General features: G+C 36.3%; 1 protein-coding gene across 7 annotated transcripts in view; it reads left to right on the top strand.

Moving 5' to 3' along the window:
* The window catches only part of CEP135 (centrosomal protein 135), a 78,014-nt gene that overhangs the window by 31,422 nt on the left and 24,291 nt on the right, over nucleotides 1-22,301 (top strand). For 6 of the 7 annotated variants that reach the window (XM_057547354.1, XM_057547352.1, XM_057547353.1 and 3 more), the window contains 5 exons: nucleotides 164-387; nucleotides 4,558-4,710; nucleotides 5,600-5,752; nucleotides 10,793-10,870; nucleotides 17,511-17,662. In XM_057547354.1, the coding sequence (XP_057403337.1) occupies nucleotides 164-387; nucleotides 4,558-4,710; nucleotides 5,600-5,752; nucleotides 10,793-10,870; nucleotides 17,511-17,662 (760 nt within the window). The remainder of the gene's footprint in view (nucleotides 1-163; nucleotides 388-4,557; nucleotides 4,711-5,599; nucleotides 5,753-10,792; nucleotides 10,871-17,510; nucleotides 17,663-22,301) is intronic. The other variant, XM_057547356.1, reaches the window with a different exon arrangement.

Raw genomic sequence — 22,301 nt, 5'->3', positions numbered from 1 at the left:
CTTTCAGCATTTACCTCTTTGATATCTGGCAGTTATAGGTGATATACGAAATAGCTAATGATTTTTAGTAACCTACATTGTAAAAGTTATTGATATAATTTATTTGGCTGATTATACATTTTATATGCAACATTGTTTTAATATTTTATACTTTAATTTGCAGAAAAAGAACTTACTTTGGAAGTTGAGAGGATGAGGCTAGAACATGGAATAAAACGACGAGACAAGTCACCTTCTCGTTTAGATACATTTCTGAAAGGTATAGAAGATGAACGAGATTTTTATAAGAAAGAGCTAGAAAGACTCCAGCATTTAATACAGCGAAGATCTTGCTCTCGAAGTCATTCTACATGTGAAAAAATTCCAGTATTTAAGACACTAGAAAAGGTAATATCTCTTTATGAGAGTAATTGATAAGGCAAGAAAGTATCTTTATGAGCAAACTTTTATGGTTTATTATTGTATTAAATGTAACGTTATTCTACTTGCTTTTAAGAAGTCTTTCTTAATTTTGATTTTTGTTTTCCTCCATGACCTGTACTTTCGGAACACTGAATTAATTAGGAAAACTACCTAAGAACAAAGCAAAGCATACTGACTCCTGGAAATTAAGGAAAGATTGAATAGCTCATTATATATATGGGAGGAGTGCGGGGGCATCTGAGCTTCCAGAAACTGGAACCAGGAACTCGCGCTATTGGACATTTCCACTCTTTCTATCCTTTACTTTCTGTATCAGATGCATTTTGTCTCTTGAAGCAGAGTGGCTTTGTTTATATGGCTTCATGCCATTCCCAGCCTTGGACCAGTCAGAAAGCCAGGCCACATTGTACAAACCAGTCATCTTCCATGATAACTATGCAACAGGGGAAGGTACAAAATGTCAGTGAGTGCTGGACAGATCATCCCATTTGTCCACTACAATCACATTTACAACTCGGTGGTCTAAAGACATATATTACTTAAAGTTAACCATGATTTATAAGAGATTAAAAGCATGTATCTCTATTTTAGGTCTTAATTATTTTCAACGTTTTATGAATATCATTTGGGTTCTTTAGATTTTTCTTTATTTCAAGCTTTGGAGCTATAGGAGTCCTGGAGGCTTATGTGACCCTAATGTTGTCTACACACTAGATAAAATTAGGGGAAGTTGGGAGTAAAATCATTAAAACTCAGAACATTTGATTTCAGACTTGGCTCTATTAACCAATTGTGTCATCTTTTTCCTGAAGATCTCTGTCCATTGTCAAATGGTTTTGAGTCATTTTCTGATTAGACTGTTTTTTAACCTCATTGGCTAGTGGCTGAATTTGATTTACGAAGTTTAGTTTAAACACTATGCTATGTTATCTGTTACAAGCACAATGAACTAGTGGAAAATACAGTGTAAGTTAATTTATGTGTACTGAGTTGTCTTTCAAGCTCCATATATACCTAGGGATCAGGAAAAATCACTGAATTGATCACCTTCATTGTGTCAGACAATATTCTACAAGATGGTTGATGAGTTTAATCAAGTATTTATTAAATAGAACTGAGTAGATAAGTACCTCAACGCTTTTAAATGTTTGATTTGTTTGCTTGGTGTGAATTCATAATTGAAAGACAAATTGAGATATACTGGTAAGGTACTGGTGAAATTAGGAAAGACTTTCCCCCCCTTCAACTTATTTACTTCTTGAAATGTTCTAATGTTACCTGACATAGATAAAGAATTTACTTTCTAAAGTTTAGAAAGTTGGGACATTGATAGCATTTTAAAGTCCCAGTAATAAATTTCAGGCATGGTAAGGAATAATGGGTGATGTACATGAGTGAAATGGATGGAGTATAAGACAGTTGTGAGTGCTGGGAACTAGAGTAAATTCCCACCTAAAATTTGGTATTTTAAACGTGTTTAGAAACACTTGTTGGCAGACAACAAAGACCTCTCTAAAGCTGAATTAGGTACAGGCTGTGAGTTTTCAACCCCTGCTTTATGGCAAATTGTTAGGCAGAGTTTCTTGGGATTGCAGCAACTCAGAAAAATATTGACATTTTTAATATCAATGATTTTTGTCAACAGTACACCCATTGATTCTCTGTTGTCTGTGTAGGGACGGCACTGTCCTCTTTCACCTTGTACTCACTAGGGTTCCAAATATGAGTTTTGAGAATAGTGTAGCGGAAAGTGCTTTGGAGTTGGAAACCTGATAGAAGTTTCAACTCTGCACACTGGCTTTATGACCTTAGACAAGTTACCTAACTTCACGTTTCCTCATTTGCAAAGTGAGGAAAGTAACTACAGCCTCTTGTGAAGGTTACATGAGATAATTTGTAGAAGGGTTCAGTATAACACCTAGTTCCTAGTAAATGTTTCATTTCCTTATTATTTGCTGGTTCAAAGCACATCAGGTCTAGGTAGAAAATTAGGTTCGGTTCAGTAGACATATACTGAGAATGTACTATGAATGAGACACCCAGAATATGAGATAAAGAAGACCTATTTCCTATCCTCACAGTCTTTAGCATTGTGTGTGCACGCGCGTGTGTGTGTGTGTTAGGAACAGTGGAGTGGTAAAAGGGAATTATTAACACAAATATAAATACCTACATACAAGATATATTTGGAAAAGTAGGGAATTCATTCATTTTACTGGGTACCGTGCTAGGTGCTGAAGATGTGGTAAGACCAGATACCTACTGTGTCCCTGATAGAGCTTACATTTTAGTGGCAAAGACACATTAAACACCCAATCATGTAAATAACTTTATAATCTCATGTATAGTAAGTGTTAATGAGGAAAGAATACAGGAAAGATTCAGAATGCTATGAGAGTACATTGAGGGAGATCTGAATTAGGTTGGAGAATCTTGAAGGACTCCGTAGAGAAAGTGACGTTTAAGCTGAGACCTAGACAGTAATGAAAATAGACTGTCAAATCCTTATTCATTGAGCTCTCCTTTTCTAAAACATAGGCAGCCCACCTCCTTTCTGTAAGATACTTTTATTTAGATACTGTTAAGTTACAGATTTTCTTTTATCGTTATTTAAATCTTGATTAAGTCCTCACCCTAATTGCTTTTGTCCTATAATACATCTCGGCCTTTAAGGTGTCCAGATAGCTAATCTCATCCATTATGCCTTGATTTTGCTTGTTTAACCAAGAGGATAACTTATTTCCAAGTGGCAGGTGAAGGGAACTTCACAGATATCTACCATTTACCAAGTCTACATTGGTCATGGTATGTGCACAGTAGATATTGAATAACATAGATCAGGATGCTTCCCAGTGTACCAAATTATCAGATTATCACTATCTGGAGCTTCTGCATTTAGTACTTGAACATTAATATACCACAGATCCCAAGTCTACATTTACCATATTTATTTTCTGCAATAGCTATGAAGATAGTGGATTTTTTGAATTGTACTGGAATAATAGGCATAATCTTGTTTTAGAAATGTTGGAAGTAGTTGCTTATTCAGTGAACGTCCCTAATGTACACCGTCTGGTAGAAATATTTATATTGGGACTTTCCTGGTGGTCCAGTGGTAAAGAATCGGCCTTCCAATGAAGGGGACGCGGGTTCGATCCCTGGTCGGGGAACTAAGATCCCACATGCCACAGGGCAACTAAGCCTGCGCGTGCCACAACTACTGGGCTCGCCCGCCTCAACTAGAGAGCCTGCGTGCCGCAAAGTACAGAGCCCACGCTCCCTGGAGTCTGCACGCCACAACTTCAGAAGAGAAAACCCACACTCCACAACTGTAGAGAATCCCGCGTGCCACAGCAAAGGGCCTGCGTGCCGCAACTAAGACCCGATGCAGCCAAAAATAAATAAAATAAATAAATAAATAATAAAATAAATCTTAAAAAAAGAGAAATATTTATATTTATCTGATTGCAAAAATAGACCTCACATAGGTTTGAAGCTGGGATAGTTGGGGGTTGGTGTGCTAGGGAAATTGATCTTAGATTCAGTCACAGAAGACACTGAGGAATGTGCTAGGCTGTACAGTTACTTGTACTGGATGAGCAGCTATACACATACCCTCTTAATTCCTCCCCTGGAGTGGGTTATAAACTAGGGATCCCCAACAATCAGTATGCATCAGAATCACCTGGAGGGCTTGATGAACCAGTTACTGGGCCCTGTCCCCAAAGTTTCTGATTGAGTAGGTCTGGGGTGGGTCCCAAAACTTGCATGCCTAACAAGTTCCCAGATGCTACATGCTTCTGGTCTGGGGATTATACTTTAGTTACCACCAGTATAAACAACTCAGGGAGAATGACAGTTGAAACATCTCATGGAATCTGATCAAGTAGTATCAGTGGCAACTGGGTCCCTTGCTGGGAACTTGAAGGCCAGAAAATTTGCCCCAGTACTGCCAGCACTCTCTCTCCTTCTCTCCTTATAGATTAAATATTGTGTTCCTTAATTACATTAAAGAAGTTGTGTTCTTTTTGTCTGTTAGCATCTTTCAGTCAGTCTCATCATCAGCATCCTTGTGGCAACCAAATGGTGATAATTATAACAAATGATAACTTCTGTTTTTGAATTATGTTTCAGGGTGATTACAACTCAGAAATTCATCTGATCACAAGAGAAAGAGATGAACTTCAGCATATGCTAGAAAGATTTGAAAAACATATGGAGGATATACAGTCCAATGTTAAATTATTGACAGCAGAAAGAGATAAACTAAGTGTCTTATATAATGAAGTAAGATATTGATTATAATTAAGCCAACAGATTATATAGCACCAGTTAACTGTAATGGTACCAGTATATATCCTTTAAATTACTGTAATATATGGACCTTAGTGATTTTCCTTCACAGTTAGAATTAATAAGTAATAGTTTCTGCTATCATCCTGTTCCCAAAGCAGAGCTTTCTATTGCTTTTTCATATTTATTCTTCCTCTTTTCTAGCTTATCTACGGGTCAGGTCAGTTAGGGGTAATTCCCTATTTCTAAAACTACTGAATGAGTCTCAGCCTGACTCTGAGCCAGGTGTATCCTTGGGATTCAGACATGTTGGGATATGTCTATGAAACAGTGGGTAGCACTCACTAATTGGATATTAAGGACTTAGCCTCTAGGGATAGGGGGGAGATTCAGTACAGTTTGGGCTAATTATAAAGCCTCAGTTGTCAGAGGGCAAGGTGAGTCTGAGCAAAGCATGGTGTTTATCACCAAAATTTGTTCCCATACCAATCTCCCATGAAATCCTACTGCTATTTTGAGAGGGAGAGAAGGACATACAGGTTAAGAGGCCAAGTTGAAAAAGGCTTTTTCACTTCTGGTGCTTTTTTGGGATTCTGCAGTACAAATTGGGCTTTTCCCACTGTTGGCTTAGATTTCTGCTTTCTTGGGACTGCTTAGTTAATTAGTAGTTGTTCATCTGCTATTTGGTTTCCCAAGTTTTGTGGCTGGCACTTCCCTCAATCTCCTTGTCCTTTGTTTTTACTATTACTATTATTACATTAATCCTTTTACTCTCATTTTGGTGGCATTTGGGAAGAGAGCAAAAGTAGCATATGTTTAGTTTGCCTTTTTTTAACTGGGAGCATATCCAATGTTTTTTAATGTATATCTTTAATACATTAAGGCGCAGGAAGAATTATCTGCACTCAGACAAGAATCTACCCAAACCACAGTCTCCCATAATACTGTTAGTCTTATGGAAAAGGAAAAAGAACTTGCATTATCTGACTTAAGAAGGATTATGGCAGAAAAAGAAGCCTTAAAAGAAAAATTAAAAGTACGTATTGACTTAATTGACTTATTTTTAAAAGATAATTTATTGAGAAAAGGGGAGGTCTTTTTATGTTTTCCTGTGACATGACTATTTTGAATCTAGATCAGGGGTTGGCAGACAATGGCACATGAGCCAAATCCAGAATGCTGTGGTTTTGTATGGCCCGTGTGCTAAGAATGGTTTTTACATTTTAAAATCATTGAAAAAATATCAAAAGAAAAATATTTCATGACACATGAAAATTATGAAACTCAGATTTCATTGTTGATAATACTCATTAATTGGAATACTCATTGGAATACTCATTCGTTTATGTGTTTTGTGTAGCTTTTTTTGTGCTGCAGTGGCAGAGTTGAGTAACTGCAACAAAAACTGTACGGTCCACAAAGCCTAAAATATTTATTATCTGGTTCTTTATAGAAAAGAACCAACCTCTGATCTCAATAGGAAGTCCTTCATGTGGAGGGGCATTATCTTTTTTTTGTAAAACAACTTCATTGAGATATTCACTTTACCATATAATTCACCCATTTAAAGTGTACAATTCTTTGGTTTTAGTATATTCACAGCCTCGTTCAACCATCACCACAATCAATTTTAGAGCATTTTCATTACCTCAAAAAGAAACCCTGTACCCAATAGCAGCCACTCTTAATTTCCCCCAGCCTCCTCAGGCCTAGACAACCACTAATCTACTTTCTATCTCTAGATTTACCTACTCTGGACATTTCATATAAATTGAATCATTCAGTATGTGTTTCTTTATGTCTGGCTTCCGTAGCTTAGCATAATGTTTTCAAGGTTCATCCATTATGTAGTATGTATCAATACTTTATTCCTTTTTATTGTGGAATAATATTCCATTTTATGGATAGAAAATATTTTATCATTGGGGTGGTTTCTACTTTTTGGCTGTTATGAATAATGGTGCTATGAACATTTGTATACAACTTTTTGTGTGGATATATGTTTTCATTTATCTTGGACATATACCAGGATTCATATGATAACTATAACTAACCATTTGAGCAACTGCCAAGCTGTTTTCCGAAGTGGCTTTACCATTTATATTCCCACCAACAGTGTATAAGAGTTCTAATTTCTCTACATCCTCACCAATACTTGTTATTATCTATCTTTTTTATTATCATCATGCTGGTGGGTGTGAAGTAGTATCCATTGTGGTTTTCATTTGCATTTCTCTGTTAGCTAATGTGCTTATTTTCAGTGCTTATTTGGTCACTTGTATATCTTCTTTAGTGTCTGTTCAGATCCTTTGCCCATTTTTAAATGGAGTTGTCTCATTATTATTGAATTGTAAGCATACTTTATATCAATATATTCTCAATACAATCCCCTTATCAGATATATGATTTGCAAATACTTTCCCCCATTCAGTGGGTTGTCTTTTCATTTTCTTAGTATTGTCCTTTGAAGCACAGATAGTTTTTAATTTTGATGAAGTCCAGTTTATCTATTTTTTCTTTTATTGCTTGTGCTTTTGGTATAATATCTAGGGGCAATATTTTATATTTCATAATCTCCCCCAAAATTTTAATATACATAAAGCACTTAATACTGCTCAGTACATTATAAGAACTCAATATTAACTATTACTGTTACTATTACAGAGTCCATAGTTTACTTCCAATAAATATTATTGAATTAATGCTTAGAAATTAGTCGCTAAGATTAAGAATAAAAACATTTAAGTATTATAAGGGTAGTCTTTATTTATTTTTTAAATTTTATTTATGTATTTATTTATTTATTATTATTATTATTAATTTTTGGCTGTGTTGGGTCTTCATTTCTGTGCGAGGGCTTCCTCTAGTTGCGGCAAGTGGGGGCCACTCTTCATCGCGGTGCACGGGCCTCTCACTATCGTGGCCTCTCTTGTTGCGGAGCACAGGCTCCAGATGCGCACGCTCAGTAGTTGTGGCTCACGGGCCCAGTTGCCCTGCAGCATGTGGGATCTTCCCAGACCAGGGCTCGAACCCGTGTCCCCTGCATTGGCAGGCAGATTCTCAACCACTGCGCCACCAGGGAAGCCCAAGGGTAGTCTTTATGTCATAAATTTTCAGTTAAAGTTTTACCCCTACAAAATACTTTTAATTGGGATCCTTTGGAATATTGCCTTCCAGAAAGTGCTTTTTTATAAAAATAATTGTTAAAATTACTAAATGGAAAACTTCTGTGCAATATGGCAACTTTTAGTACAAGCTACTGGTTTAGCCTTTTCCATATCATTGAAATGACTAAGGAAGGTAAAAACAGGATTAAAAAAATGCACTTGTGCCAAAAACTCAGAAAAAGTGACATTTATATTACCAGAATCTTTCTGGATTACAAGAGTCAGGATTTATGAGTTTACAATAGGTCTTTTACATAAAAACTGAACTAATCCTCTCAGTCTTTAAGTCTTCTCTAGTAGTTTCCTGTCGTTCCACTATCTGTCTACCCAGTTGTTGAACCTAGGCACTGAGTCCTCTTTCCCCGAAAGCTCCTATCTCTCATTTAATCACAAAGTCCTATTGATGCTACCTCTTAAATAATAGTTAACATTTATTAAGCCCTTTCCATGTGGGAAGCTCTGTTCAGAGTGCTTTTTACAAGAGCTATCTCAATAAATCTTCACAATTGCCTTTTTAGTCGGGTAATGCTTACAGATGCGGTCTCTGAGTTACAGTGAGTTTAAATAATTTGCCCAACCAACAGACATGTGAAAAGATGCTCAACATCGCTAATCATCAGAGAAATGAAATTCAAAACCGCAATGAGATATCACCTTATACCTGTCAGAATGGCTATCGTCAAAAAAACCACAAATAGCAAATGTTGGCAAGGATGTGGAGAAAAGGGAACCCTTGTATACTGTTGGTGGGAATGTAAATTGGCGCAGCCACTGTGGAAAACAGTATGCCGGTTCCTCAGAAACCTAAAAATGCAACTACTGTATGATCCAGCAATTCCACTCCTGGGTATATATCTGAAGAAAATGAAAACACTAATTCGAAAACATATATGTTCATAGCAGCATTATTTATAGTTGCCAAGATATGGACGCAACTTAAGTGTCCATCAACAAATGAACGGATAAAGAAGATGTGGTATATATATATATATATATATATATATATATATATATATATACACACACACACACACACATACATACATACAAACACACACACACACACACACACACACACACACACACTGGAGTACCCACTAAGCCATAAAAAAGAATTAAATTTTGGCATTTGCAACAACATGGGTGGACTTGGAGGATATTATGCTTAGGTAAGTCAGAGGAAGACAAATACTGTATGTTATCACTTATATATAGAATCTAAATAAAACAAACTAGTGAATATAACAAAAAAGAATCAGACTCACAGATATAGAGAATAAACTAGTGGTTACCACTGGGGAGAGGGAAGGGGAGAGGAGCAAAATGGGGTAGGAGATTAAGAGGTACAAACGACTATGTATAAAATAAATAAGCTACAAGGATATATTGTACAGTACAGCACAGGGGATATAGCCAATATTTTATAAAAACTATAAATGAAGTATAATCTTTAAAAATTATGAATCACTATGTTGTACACCTAAGACATATAATATTGTGAATCAACTATACCTTAATAAAAAAAAACAGTAATAATAATTTGTCCAAGATCACCTGCTAATGGAGTCACAAAGAATCTGGCTCCTCAGCTCACATTGGTTTCTCTTCAGTCAGCCTACTTGTTTCTGTTCCCCTGCTACCATCCTATTCTGGCCATTATTCTCTCTCAACTGCACTAGTGTATTAGCAGCCTCTCAAATCTGTATTTCACACTGAAGTCAGAGTCATCTTTCAAAGATATAAATCTGATCACATCACTTTCTATTTAAAATCCATTAACTGTTTTCAGGGACTTCGATGATTGGCCCTTGCCTACTTCAAGGTCTAGCTTCTTTTCCCCAAACTCATCCCCCCCATTCCTCACCCCTCAGTTTCTCAACACCAGGCTTAATGGACTTTTTCTTGCCCCCACCTTTCTAAGGAGAAGATCCTTCACCCCTTCCAGTCCCCTCACCTGGCTAATTCCTGTTCATCCTTTATAGCCAAGTTAAACATCATTTTCTCACAAAGGAAATGAACCCTAGATCCTAGACTCCCTTTCAATATGTCGCCATAAAGTTCCTTTTCCTAGCAGAATATTCATAATTTTATTTTAATATCTTGTTTAAGGTTTGTCTTTAATAGACTATAATGTCTATGACATCAGAGACTTTATCCATTTTACTGTATTCCTAATACCTTACTTGGTGCTGGGTATATAGTATGTACTCAATACCGGTTGAATGATTTAATAAACAAAAAAATGCATACAGCACAGTGACCTTTTCAGTGAAATATATAATCCAAACATCAGATGTCTTTACTTATTTTTAATGAATAACATGGATGGAAGTAAGAATTTGCACGAAAAATTCTCACAGAACACCAACATATCACTTGTCCTAGACTTAGCATCAGCAAAAGTTGGATAAGGTAATATAACCAAAAATAACAACACTCGTGTTTACACTGTTGACCAGCTCATTGTTGAAACTCTGATCTCTTGCATGGCCCTGTAGTAGTCTGCTTTCTGTGTCTTTCTGATCCCATCTGTTCTTTCTTTATACTCTGTTCCTCTTACATCTCCTCTAATGAGGACATTCTCCTGAGCTTACTTAACCTGCTGGGTTTTTCCCTTTATAGTTGTGCTAATGGATTGATCTGTATAAATCTTTATAAATGAACCCATACCAATCTGTGTCTTCTGTTATAGTCATACATGGAGGTAAAGCATAAAAGATGAGAACCTCTTGTGTTTTTGTTTTCAACCAAAAACATTGTTTTTGTAAAATTTCTAATGATTTTCTTTCTAAAACATTTCTGTTATAAAAAGACAGATAAAATAGTACTGTAGACTTGCATTGCTTACTCTGGTAATTTTGTTTTATTATCTGATGTGAATGAACATCTTCTATAAAATTCTCTTACAGCATCTCCATGAAATGAGTATTTTTGAAAAATCAGAATTAGAGAAAACTGTTGAACATTTGACATGTGTTAATCACCAGGTAATTTATCAAACTGAATTCGGGGTATATTTTGTTGTATGAATGACTATTTTAATTATAGTTTTAATGTGCTGTATGTTTTTAAAATTACAAAATAATATGTTAGAGAAACTGTATAACAGTGACTAGGAGTATGTACTCTGAAGATTGACTACTTGGATTCAAATCCATCTTTGTCACCTATTACCTGTAGGCAAGTTTCTTAAACTTTTCATCCCTTAATTTCTTTATTTGTAAGATAGAAATGGTGCTAATACTTCTCAGAGTTTTTGTGAAAATTAAATGAGTTAATACATATCAAGAACTTAGTATAGTTACTGGCATATCGTAAGCACTCGGTAAGTGTTAGCTATGATTATTGTTGTTTTGCTCTTGTTTAAAATATCATGTAATACAGACTTAGAGTAAAAAGTGAAAATCGTTTTCATTCCTTATTGCTCTCACTAGAGATAGAGCTTTTAACAAATTGGTATGTGTTCTGATAGTCTTTTTATCTTTCTGTGTTTTGTTTTGACTAGTTTCCTTTTCCCTGTCTTCACTGTTTTTATTTGTCTACTAATTCTGTCATCTGTTTCTATCAGCTTTGGGCCAGTTGATTTTTTTTCCTCTTCCTCATAGGTTGTATTTTCCTGTTTCTTTGCATGCCTGGTAACTTTAGATTGGATGTCAGACATTGTGAATTTTATTTTCTTGGTTGCTGGAGAGCTTGTATTCCTAGAAACACTCTTGAAGTTCGTTCTGGGATACACTTAAGTCAGATGGAAGTAGCTTGTTACTTTTTGGTTTTGCTTTTAAGCTTAATTAGGTGGGACTAGAATAGCATTTAGCTTCAGACTAATTTTGTTTTACTACTGAAACCAAATCTTTTTGAGTATGCTCACTACCTGTTGCCTCATGAATTATGAGGTTTTCAAATGACTGATGGGAAAAGAAGCTATTCCTGGCCCTGCATGAGCCCTCAGTACTGTTCCCTCTAATTCTTTGATGGTTCTTTCCCTGGTCTTGGGTAGCTCTCTGTGAGCTGAGCTCTACTCAGCTGAAGATTCAAGGGGCACCCTTTATAGATCTCTTAGATCTCTGGTGCTCTTACTCTGTGCAGTTCTCCTGCAGTATCTGCCCTGCGAATTCTAACTGCTTTGGCCTCCCTAGACTCTCAGTCCTGTATTCTGAACTTAGGGGAATCACCAGGTCCAGCTGGTTTCTTTCCCTGTGCCACAGCCTGGAAATTCTTCAGGCAATAAACTGGAACAATTATAGGGCTCATCTCACTTGTTTCATTTCTCAGGGGTCACTATCCATCATTGCCTAATGCCCAGTGTCTTGAAAACCATTGTTCCATATACTTTGCCCAAATTTTTAGTTATTTCAGGTAGAAGGGTCCCTGTCACTCTAGCCTGCCCAGAATCTGAAAGCAAGAATTAATGAACTGGAAAATATATCTGAAGTACTAGAAGTCATTGGAAAGAGACTAGGAGATAGAAAATATAAAATAAGTTAAAGCCTTAGAGAATAAAGTGAGAAGGTCCTACATTTATTTAGTCAAAATTCTAGGAGAATATAATAAAATACGGGAGAGGCTGTATTTGAAGACATAATAACTGATACTTCTCTAGGTATGATAGAAAACACAGGAATCCTCTGATTCAGGATGTACAGTGAATTCCAGTAGCATGACAAATCCCAAGCAAGATAGTTAAAAAGAAAATCCATACCATTTTTATAGCAATAAATAATACAAGATACCTGTGCATAATTTTGCATGATCTTAATAAAAAACATTTTAAATCCTTACTGAAAGACATTAAGGAAGACCTAAATAAGTGGAGAGATGTATCCAATTTATTAAAAAGGTGACAGATATTATGTTTATAAAAAAATGTACATTCTCCCCAAATTCATCTGTAGAGTTGATGTAGTTTCAGCTGAAATCCCAAGAAGATGGGTGGGTGGGTGGATGTGTGTGAGAGTGAACACTGACAATAGATTTTAAAATTTACGTGGAAGCAAAGAGCCAAGAATCACAAAGAAATTTTAAAGAATAACGTAGTGTGGAACTTGTCTTACTAGATATGAAGGCTTTAGAGTCATTAATTAAGATAGGGTGGTAGTGCTCAGGGATTAAGAGAGTGATAAAACCCAGTAGAGAGCAAACCCACAAATTATGGAAATTTGATATTTAGAGGACTCAGATGAATGGGGTAAGAGAGGATTATTCAGTAATTTATTGTTTCTGGGACAATTGACTGTTCATATATATGTATATAAAAAAGGAATTGGGGACTTCCCTAGTGGTCCAGTGGGTAAGACTCTGCACTCCCAATGAAGAGGGCCCAGGTTCGATCCCTGGTCAGGGAACTAGATCACACATGCATGCCGTAACTAAGAGTCCGCATGCCGCAACTAAAAGATCCCACATGTCGCAACGAAGATCTCACGTGCTGCAACTAAGACCCGGCGCAGTCTAGATAGATGGATGGATGGATGGATAGATAGATAGATAGATAGATTTTTTTTAATAAAACATAAAATAAAAGAGGAATTGGATCCTACCTAAAATATACCAGACCCAAAAATCAGTTCAAGGTTACTTGCAGCCTTGAATGTTCAAGAAATAGCTACAAATTTTAGAAGAAAATTCAAGAGAAAAACCTTTTTACCTTGGCAAAATAATAATAATAGCAATCATTTATATAGCATTTACTGTGTGTCAGGTACCTTTCTCAACATTTTATGTATATTCATGTATATAATTTTAATTCTCACTACAACCATAAGAAGTAAATGCTAATATTATCCTTATTTCACAGATAAGGAAACAGAGGGGAAGCTTGCCCAAGATCACACAGCTAGCAGGTGTCTGGTGCCAGTGTGTGCTCCTAAACAAGACACAAATAAGTTTATTCCTTTAAAGAAAACATAGATAAATAGGACCGCATTGACAAGAACATCTTTGTTTATCAAATAGCCATAAATTGAAAAGACAAGCCGCTAATGCAGAGAACAACTTACCATACATTTAACCTAAAAAAAACTCAACAGAAGATGTGAATTGACACTTCATGGCAGAAGAAATTATAAATGGTTAATAAATATAAAAGATGTTCTACCTCAGTAATAGGGGAAATACCAATTACAACCACAGCAAAATCATTTCACATCCATCAGGTCATCAGAAATTAACAAGTTATAGCTAGTATTATTAGTGAGTTTGTGAAGCTTCTGGGAGTGCAAACTGGTGGTACCTCTTTGGAGAATAATTTGGCATTGTTCTAGGTTAGCAAAGGCATACTCTATTAGCCAGCAAATCCATTTCTAGATATGAACCCTGGATCAAAATCAATAAACTATGGCCCCTAGACCAAATCTGGTCTCCTGTCTGTTTTTGTAATAAAGTTTTTATAGGAACACAGCCATGCTTATTTGTTAATACATTGCTTATGGCTGTGTCTTTGTTACAGTAGAGTAGTGGCAAAGGACCATATGGCTCACAAAACCTAAAATGTTTACTCTCTGACAGAAAAAAGAAAACAATCTGGATGTCAGTTGTGAGGAAAATAAACAGTGGTAAGTCATACAATGGCGTGTTACAGAGCAACAAAAATGAATGAATAATAGCTACAAACATCAACATGCATGAATCTTGCAAATATGATGTTGAAGAAAACATGCAGTATGATTCTGCTTATGTAATGTTCAAAAACATGCTAACCTAAACTGTAAATTGTTTGGAGATTCATACAGATGTGATGTGCTAAGGAAAAGCAAGAAATGAGAAACAGAAGACTCAGGATAGTGGATACTGTGGGCAGGAGTTAGGGCATGTCACTGGAGACTGCTCACAGTAGTTTCAAAGGTTCAGGTAATATTTTTTAAGCCAGGTGATGGGTACACAAATGTTCCTGTTTTTAATCTTTATACCACACATGTACTCTTGTTTGAACAAGAATTCTGGAAGATTTTTAGTGCAAAAAAATTTCTCCTTTCCCACCTCCGTATCCCACAAATTACCATCCACAGCTCTCTTTCCTGATGTTTACCTCCCTGTTTCTAAATAATGTGCTTGTGCTATTTAGTCTTTATTGATTTAAGGTTATTTAGTGAGTCTCCATGATGGTAGATGATGGATTAGCACTCCCCTTTTCTTCCCCCATTACATAGTTTAATTACATATTTTGCTCACTTCAGTAGTTATTGTTTATATTACCAAGACTTCTCGTGGTTTACGGCTCAGCCAAGTGGGACAGTACTACTCTTACCTTTTTTCTTGTAGACCATTTTCCTGGAGTTAATAATTGCTTTTGTTTTGTTTTGTTTCATTTTGTTTTTTGTTACTTTTCTGTTTTTCATTGCTAATTTTTATCAAGAACTCCATCTCTGCCACATGCCTTTCAATATTTTTTGAGTTTTCAAACTTACCAGTTCTGGTCTTTTTCCCCCGAATACCTCCCTTCTTGAGCTTTCTATCTTGCTTCATTATGGACTATGTCTCTCCATAGCTGTCCTCATAAGACTTTCCCTGTCCCCCTCTCCTGTGTTGAACCTCATGTTTTCTTCTTTTCTTGGTTTGTTCCTTCATTATGGTATAGCATCTTCTCCAGCAGTTTCCTGAAAAAGAATACATGGGAGGAAATTTTTTTGGTACTCTGCTTGTCTGAAAATGTCTTTATTCAACTTTCATAATTTATGATTTGGCTTAGGCATATGGCAGTCTACATTGGAAAATTATTTTCACTAAAAATTTTGAATACTGTTCTCCATTGGTCTTTCAACTTTCTTTGAGATGTCTGATGCTATTCTTTTCTGAGTTCTCTGTACATGACATGTTTTTATTTCTGAAAGGATTTGGGGTTTTCTCTTTATCTTATGTTTTCAATTTCTTTGGTAATTTACTCTACTTTTCTGTTTTCTCTCTCTGGAGCTTTATTTGTTGGTTTTAGACTTCCTAAAGAGATCTAATGTTCTTATCTTTTCTCCTTTATTTTCTCTTTGACTTTTTGTTCTGCTTTCTGGGAGATTGCCTCAACTTTGTCTTTTAGCCCTTCTATTGATTTTTTTAATATATTTGATTTCCAAGAAAACTTTCTAGAAAGAGATAACTGGGGTATGAGTGTCCCAGTATATAGACTTTCAGCCAATCTCCTTGTTCAGTTCTCCTCGTGGCCCCACCCCACAGCTTCATGCCTCCACGTGTTGAGCTTCTTCAGGGTAAGTCAACTGGCTGTGCTCATTGGTATTCCCTACTTGGCCATTTTAGGTCAGTGATTCTCTACTGGGGTCAGTTCTGCCTCCTAAGAGATATTTGGCAATATCTGGAGAATTTTTGTCTGTCACAATTAGGGGAAAAAGTACTTCTTGTATCTGGTAAGCAGAGGGCAGGGATGCTGCTAAACGTCCTACAGTGCACAGGACGGCCCTCACAACAAAGAACTACCTGGCCTCAAAGGTCATTAGTTCCTAGGTTCAGACCCTGCTTTAGATTGTATATATCTTTCTTCCACTCTGAACCACTCTCTGCTGTTTGTCTTCCACAAGTTTTTGAAGTCACGTGTTCACCCTTGTTTCCTCTCTTGTTCTCTCTGTATTATGAGTATATAACCTTCTTATTTCTTTACTATCATTTTAGCACTGTTTCCAGAAGAAGGGATGTTAAAAATGTGTGTGGTCAGTCTACAGTTTCAACTGGAAGACTTAAATTTATCACTAATGTTTCTTGGTTTTGAATTTTGTATATAGATCATTATTGCATCTAGAATTTATTTTTGTACGTAAAATAAAATAGAATCTAGCTAATTTTTTGTCTCCAGTGAGTGGCTATCCCAGCTCTATTTTTAAAGAGTTTATTCTTTTCCCACTTTCTTAAAATGCTGCCTTTGCTAAACTTACATTTGTGATGTATCTGCTTGTCCATATGTGAAATCCATACTATCTTAATTATAGTAGCTTTTTCATTTATTTTGATATCTCATAAAGCAAGTCTAGCTGCAGTCTTCCTCCTGCCCCCCATTCTTACTGTTTTTTCTTAACTTTCTTTTTTCCTAAGTAAATTTTAGAATGAAATCTGAGTCACCCATCTAATTTTAAAAAGGTTGTGTCAGGATTCTTACTGAAATTTTATTGAATTTACAATTATTTCAGGAAATTTTAATCCGTTTCCAATATTGTGTTCCCATTCAGAAACATGGTGTGTCTTCACATTAAGTCAGGTTGTGTTTTATGCTCTTCAGGAAAAATGTTACAGGTTCCTCATATAAATCTTGTCCATTTTGTGTTTGGGTTACGGTATTTTCTGCTCTGATTTTTCTTCAGTTCAGTCCTAGCTACTTTTCTTTTTAGAAATTTCTCAAAATTTTGGTCTGCTAGTGGTTTCCCCTCATTGCTGTTATGGATACATTCTTTTCTTCCTTTCTTGCCTTTCTTTTTTGGTATCTTTTCTTTGATTTCAATGATATTGAAGAGGAGAGAGAGAAAAATGTGTTTGCCTATTCTGACGTCTAGAACCTAAAGTGTACACGTGACTTTTAAAGTATTTTTAAATAAATCTAATTTGTTTCCTTAGTTTTCTTCCAGAAATATTATGAAAAAGTGCTTAAGGAAAAGAAACTGAGACACATACCTATTAATTTTTAAACTTTAATTATAGCTTGAAAATGAAAAATGTGAATTAAAGTCTAAAATGTTAAAAATGAAAGAAACAATAGAGGCTTTAGAGAAAAAAATAAAACTCCAAACTCAAAAACTTAGCCATGTGGCTGGTGACTCATCTCATCAGAAAACAGAGATGAACTCACTTAGGTAAGTTTATTGAAAGTTTCATTTCTCTTCCGGGAACAAGCTTGTTGCTATATAAGGTTCATAATGGTGGCATTTTGGACTAGGCCTTTGAAAAGCAGTAGTTCTCAAAGTTGGCTTTGCAGCAGAATCACTTGGGGAGCTTTTGTAAAGTATGGATTTAGGGACTGATCTCTGGAGGTTCCTGTTCACTGAGTGAATCTGGGTAAGTTTTGAGTATCTGTACTTTTAAAGACTTTCATAGCTTGATATGATTGCAGGCAAATTTTTGTACCTACCTCCTTCTAAAATCTCCCTAACAGATACAGGCGTACTTTGTTTTATTGTGCTTCAGTTTATTGTGCTTTGCAGATGTCATGTTTTTTACAACTTGAAGGTTTTTGGAAATCCTGCATCAAGCAAGTTTATTGGTGCCGTATTTCCAACAGCATTTGCTCACTTCGTGTTTCTGTGTCACATTTTGGTAATTCTTGCAATATTTCAAACTTTTTCATAATTATTATATTTGTTATGATCTGTGATCAGTGAGCTTTGTCTATTACTACAACTCACTGAAGGCTCAGATGATGGTTAGTATTTTTTAGAAATAAGGTTTTTTAAATTAAGGTATGTGCATCGTTTTTTTCAGACATAATGCTATTGCACACCTAATAGACTACAGTATAGTACAGACATAACTTTTATTTTTATTTACTTATTTTTTTAATGGCTTTGAATTTTTAATTTAATTTTTTTTATTGACGTATAGTTGTTTACAATGCTGTGTTTCTGGTGTACAGCAAAGTGATTCACTTATACATATGTGCATATATATATATATATTTATACATATACACACATATATACTTTTTCATATTCTTTCCGTTATGATTTATAACAAGATATTGATTATAGTTCTCTGTGCTATACAGTAAGACCTTGTTGTTTATTTTATATATAGTAGTTTGTATCTGCTAATCCCAAACTCCTAATTTACCCTTTCCCCCTTCCCCCTTCCCCTTTGTTAACCATAAGTTTGTTTTTTATGTTTGTGAGTATTAAACATAATTTTATATGCCCTGGGAAACCAAAAAATCCACATGATTCACTTTATTGCCATATTTTCTTTGGTGGTCTGGAACCAAACCCACAATATCTCCAAGGTATGCCTGTACTTCAGATTATTTGTACTCCTTAGTGTAGAATTGCTGGAAATTACAGAGTTTTTTGCTACCTATGTCATTGTTCTTCTCGTTCTTCTTTCAAAGAAATGTAAAATCAGAATATTTATATACAGAGTCTAAAAGATGATGTGTCTGAAAAATGGTAAAAAAAAAGTCAGTATGGCCCAAGTAGGCTGTATCTACAGGTTGAAGTCAGGTAATAAAGAACTTGGTATGATAACCAAGAGTGTCTGGATTTTATCTTACAAACATGGAGAACAAACAGATTTTTAACCAAGGGGGTGACTTCCTACCATTCCTCTTAGGAAGTGAACTCTCACAAAAATAGGGAAGGTGAATTTGGAGTCTTAAGAGACTGATGGCAGACAATGGAGACAATGTGTCTGGAGTGAAACAGTGACAATGAACTTGGAGAACAGTGGCCAGATTTAGGAAACATTTGTTACACAAAATCAAAACAAACTATGTAATAAGACCAAGAGCTGGCTGTTTGTCTGTTTAATTAAGGAATACTGTTTAGGAAGAACTAAGGTAGAAGCTTCTTTTTCCGTTTTGGTTTTTTTTTTTTTCCTTGCAAGGTACTACATACATGCTATGAAGGAGAGCTACCTGAATGGAATGGCCTCTCCCCCTCTGGTTCATGTCTATGTTCAACTCCAAAGTACAAATACCATGGTATATTTCTATCACCCAGAATTACTAGTCTACCCTTTTCCGTTTTGTGTCCAGATGAATGGAGCTGCATTTAGTCCATTTTGCTTTTTCCTTCAAACTATATCTATAACTCCCCTTTCCTTCCCTCACAGGATGCCCTTCCCAGTCTTATAAGACAGAGCTTTCAGTGCCCTCCCTTGGATCCCCTACCGTGCGGCTCCTTTGGCGTTTTCTCTGCTATACTAGTACCCTTTTCTCTTACCCAGTCTGCTACTTCCCTCACCTAGGAATAATCCAGTCACTGTGTTATAGGAATGGGTTGTGGAGAATTTTCTTTTTACCTTGTTATAGGAATGGGTTGTGGAGAATTTTCTCTTTACCTTTGTTTGTCTGTAAACAGAGATAGGTAATAACGGGGGGATTGCTGGATTCCATAACTTTTTTTTGCTCTGACAAATATCAGACTTGTCTCTGAGGAAGGTGTGTCAGTCACATTCTCCATATCAGTATACATTGGTAAACATTAGAACCATGAGTTCAAGCTGTCAAGTTCACATCCAAAGCTGAATCCAATACAAACATAATACCAAGCACTGTATAGAAATAAAGTCTCCTTGTCCAAACCTCATGCAACTTTTGATATGTTTAATAGAGATTTTGCTGTCCCTTTAATCACATCAAGTTCTGTTTCCCTTAACATGAAGACATTTAAGAAGCTGATACTCAGATAGATAAAGCATATATTCCTTTTCATCCACCTGGTGGGCCCATTTTCTCTTTCCCTCCCTGAGTTAGGCATTTTTCATCAAATTTCAGTGCTACCAAACAGTCTTTTCTATATCAAGCACAGTCTCTAATTGTCCAAATAGAGGATCTTTGGTCTAGTCTCTTGGTGCAACAGCAGAGGACAATAGCCTTAATCCTTACCACTGCTAGCTATGAGGCTCTAAACATTTAGATTCCTGCAGCTGAAAATACCGTCAGACTGTTTTCATTTCACCTTAGTCTTTAGTTACTGTGTACCTTCTTTAAAACTAGAGGGTTATGTACTTATCCAGGATCAAATAAATGCATTAGCGGATTTTCCTGGAAAGAGCCCATAAGCTCTAGTTAGAGTTATTATTATGGCAATAAGTATCAGCTTTTATAGTAGAGTGTGTTTGTATATTCAGAAAACCAAATATAACTGGTCTCCTTCGAGAAGTATTTATTTGTTAAGGGAATTGAGAACCATTTTAGATAAGGCTCATAGATTCCTTAGGATGCCTAAGAATTATCTTCTGGGCATGCCTAACATTTTTTTCTACCAAGACAAGAAGAGGAGCCAGGGCCCTAAGTAAGGACAGCTGAGCTCATGGGACTGGACTTAGAAGGGCCAAGGGACCTAGGACCACCAGATATAAATCATCATCCTTTTGCAGAAATGTGAAAGAAAAGCCAGTCCTGATCCCTTTTCCCCTCTCTCAGTTATCAAGAGATGATACTTTCTCAGTTAGTGGTGGGTCATAACCATAGAGTCTTGGAGACATCTGAAATAAAACAGGGATACCAAAAAAAAAAAAAAAAAAAAACAGCGATACTGGGCTTCCCTGGTGGCGCAGTGGTTAAGAATCCGCCTGCCAATGCAGGAGACACAGGTTCGAACCCTGGTCCAGGAAGATCCCACATGCCGCAGAGCAGCTAAGCCCGTGCGCCACAACTACTGAGCCTGTGCTCTAGAGCCCACGAGCCACAACTACTGAAGCCCGTGTGCCTAAAGCCCATGCTCCACAACAAGAGAAGCCACTGCAATGAGAAGCCTGCACACCGCAACGAAGAGTAGCCCGCTCTCCACAACTAGAGAAAGCCCATGGGCAGCAACAAAGACCCAACGCAGCCAAAAATAAATAAATAAATAAATAAATTTTAAAAAACAGGGATACCATATCAATCTCTCTTTCTTCTAAGAGGCCATTAAAATTCCAAACCTACGCCTCTTAGATGGAGCTTCAGCTCCATTTTACAACTTGAACACTTCTTATGAATAAAGGACCCTTTATGATGCTGTCTTTGTTTAAAATATAGTCCATCATGAAGAGAAGTAATTACTTTTGCCCCCTAAGATGAAAACATGTATACATCCATGTACTGTAATAAAACTGAGGAATTTGAGGCTCAGAGAGATGGTCTTATCCAGCCACATGGCTGGTAAGTAAAGAGCTAGAATTTTGATTCTAAGTTTTATTGCTTCGCTCTCTGGTGGGAAGTCATCACTTCCCTTTGCTTTTTGCTTATAGCACTTTCGAAGCTAAGAAATTAGCTCATCCTAGCAACTTAGTGCTCAACAGTTTCTCAAATTTTCCTTTCCAAACACCATGATGACAAATAATACGATAGTCACTCAACTATTCTTTCCTATGAACTTTATACCTCAGTTCTTTCGTTAAGAAGACCTTTATCTTAGCAGCAATCCTTCTGTCAGAAAGTTACCACCGAGGTCTGTGTGGAATCTCTATTATTCCCTTGCCTGTCTACACTAGAATATGAAAAGGCAAAGCTATTTTTAAGACTCAGTAAGGGCCTCCTTTATATGTATAATCAATCAAGATGTTATCCTGCCTTCATTTATCAACCCTACTTTCATTAGGAATTAACCCTGCTAATGAACTTAGATGTAAAAAAATCTTTACATTTCTACCTAGGGTTTCAAGCACTGCCAACTACTGGGTGTCCTTCATTAGGAACTCTGGGAGCCATTCCATTTTTGAAAGGATTCTTTATAGTTTACTGGCAGACATTTTCCCTTCCACATAGAAGATGTCCTGTGCTCTTCGTAGTAGTCAATG

The sequence above is a fragment of the Balaenoptera acutorostrata genome, chromosome 5, assembly GCF_949987535.1.
Source record: "Balaenoptera acutorostrata chromosome 5, mBalAcu1.1, whole genome shotgun sequence".
NCBI lineage: Eukaryota > Metazoa > Chordata > Mammalia > Artiodactyla > Balaenopteridae > Balaenoptera > Balaenoptera acutorostrata.
Note: the sequence above shows the minus strand (reverse complement) of the source record. Positions and strands in the feature narration are given on the sequence as shown.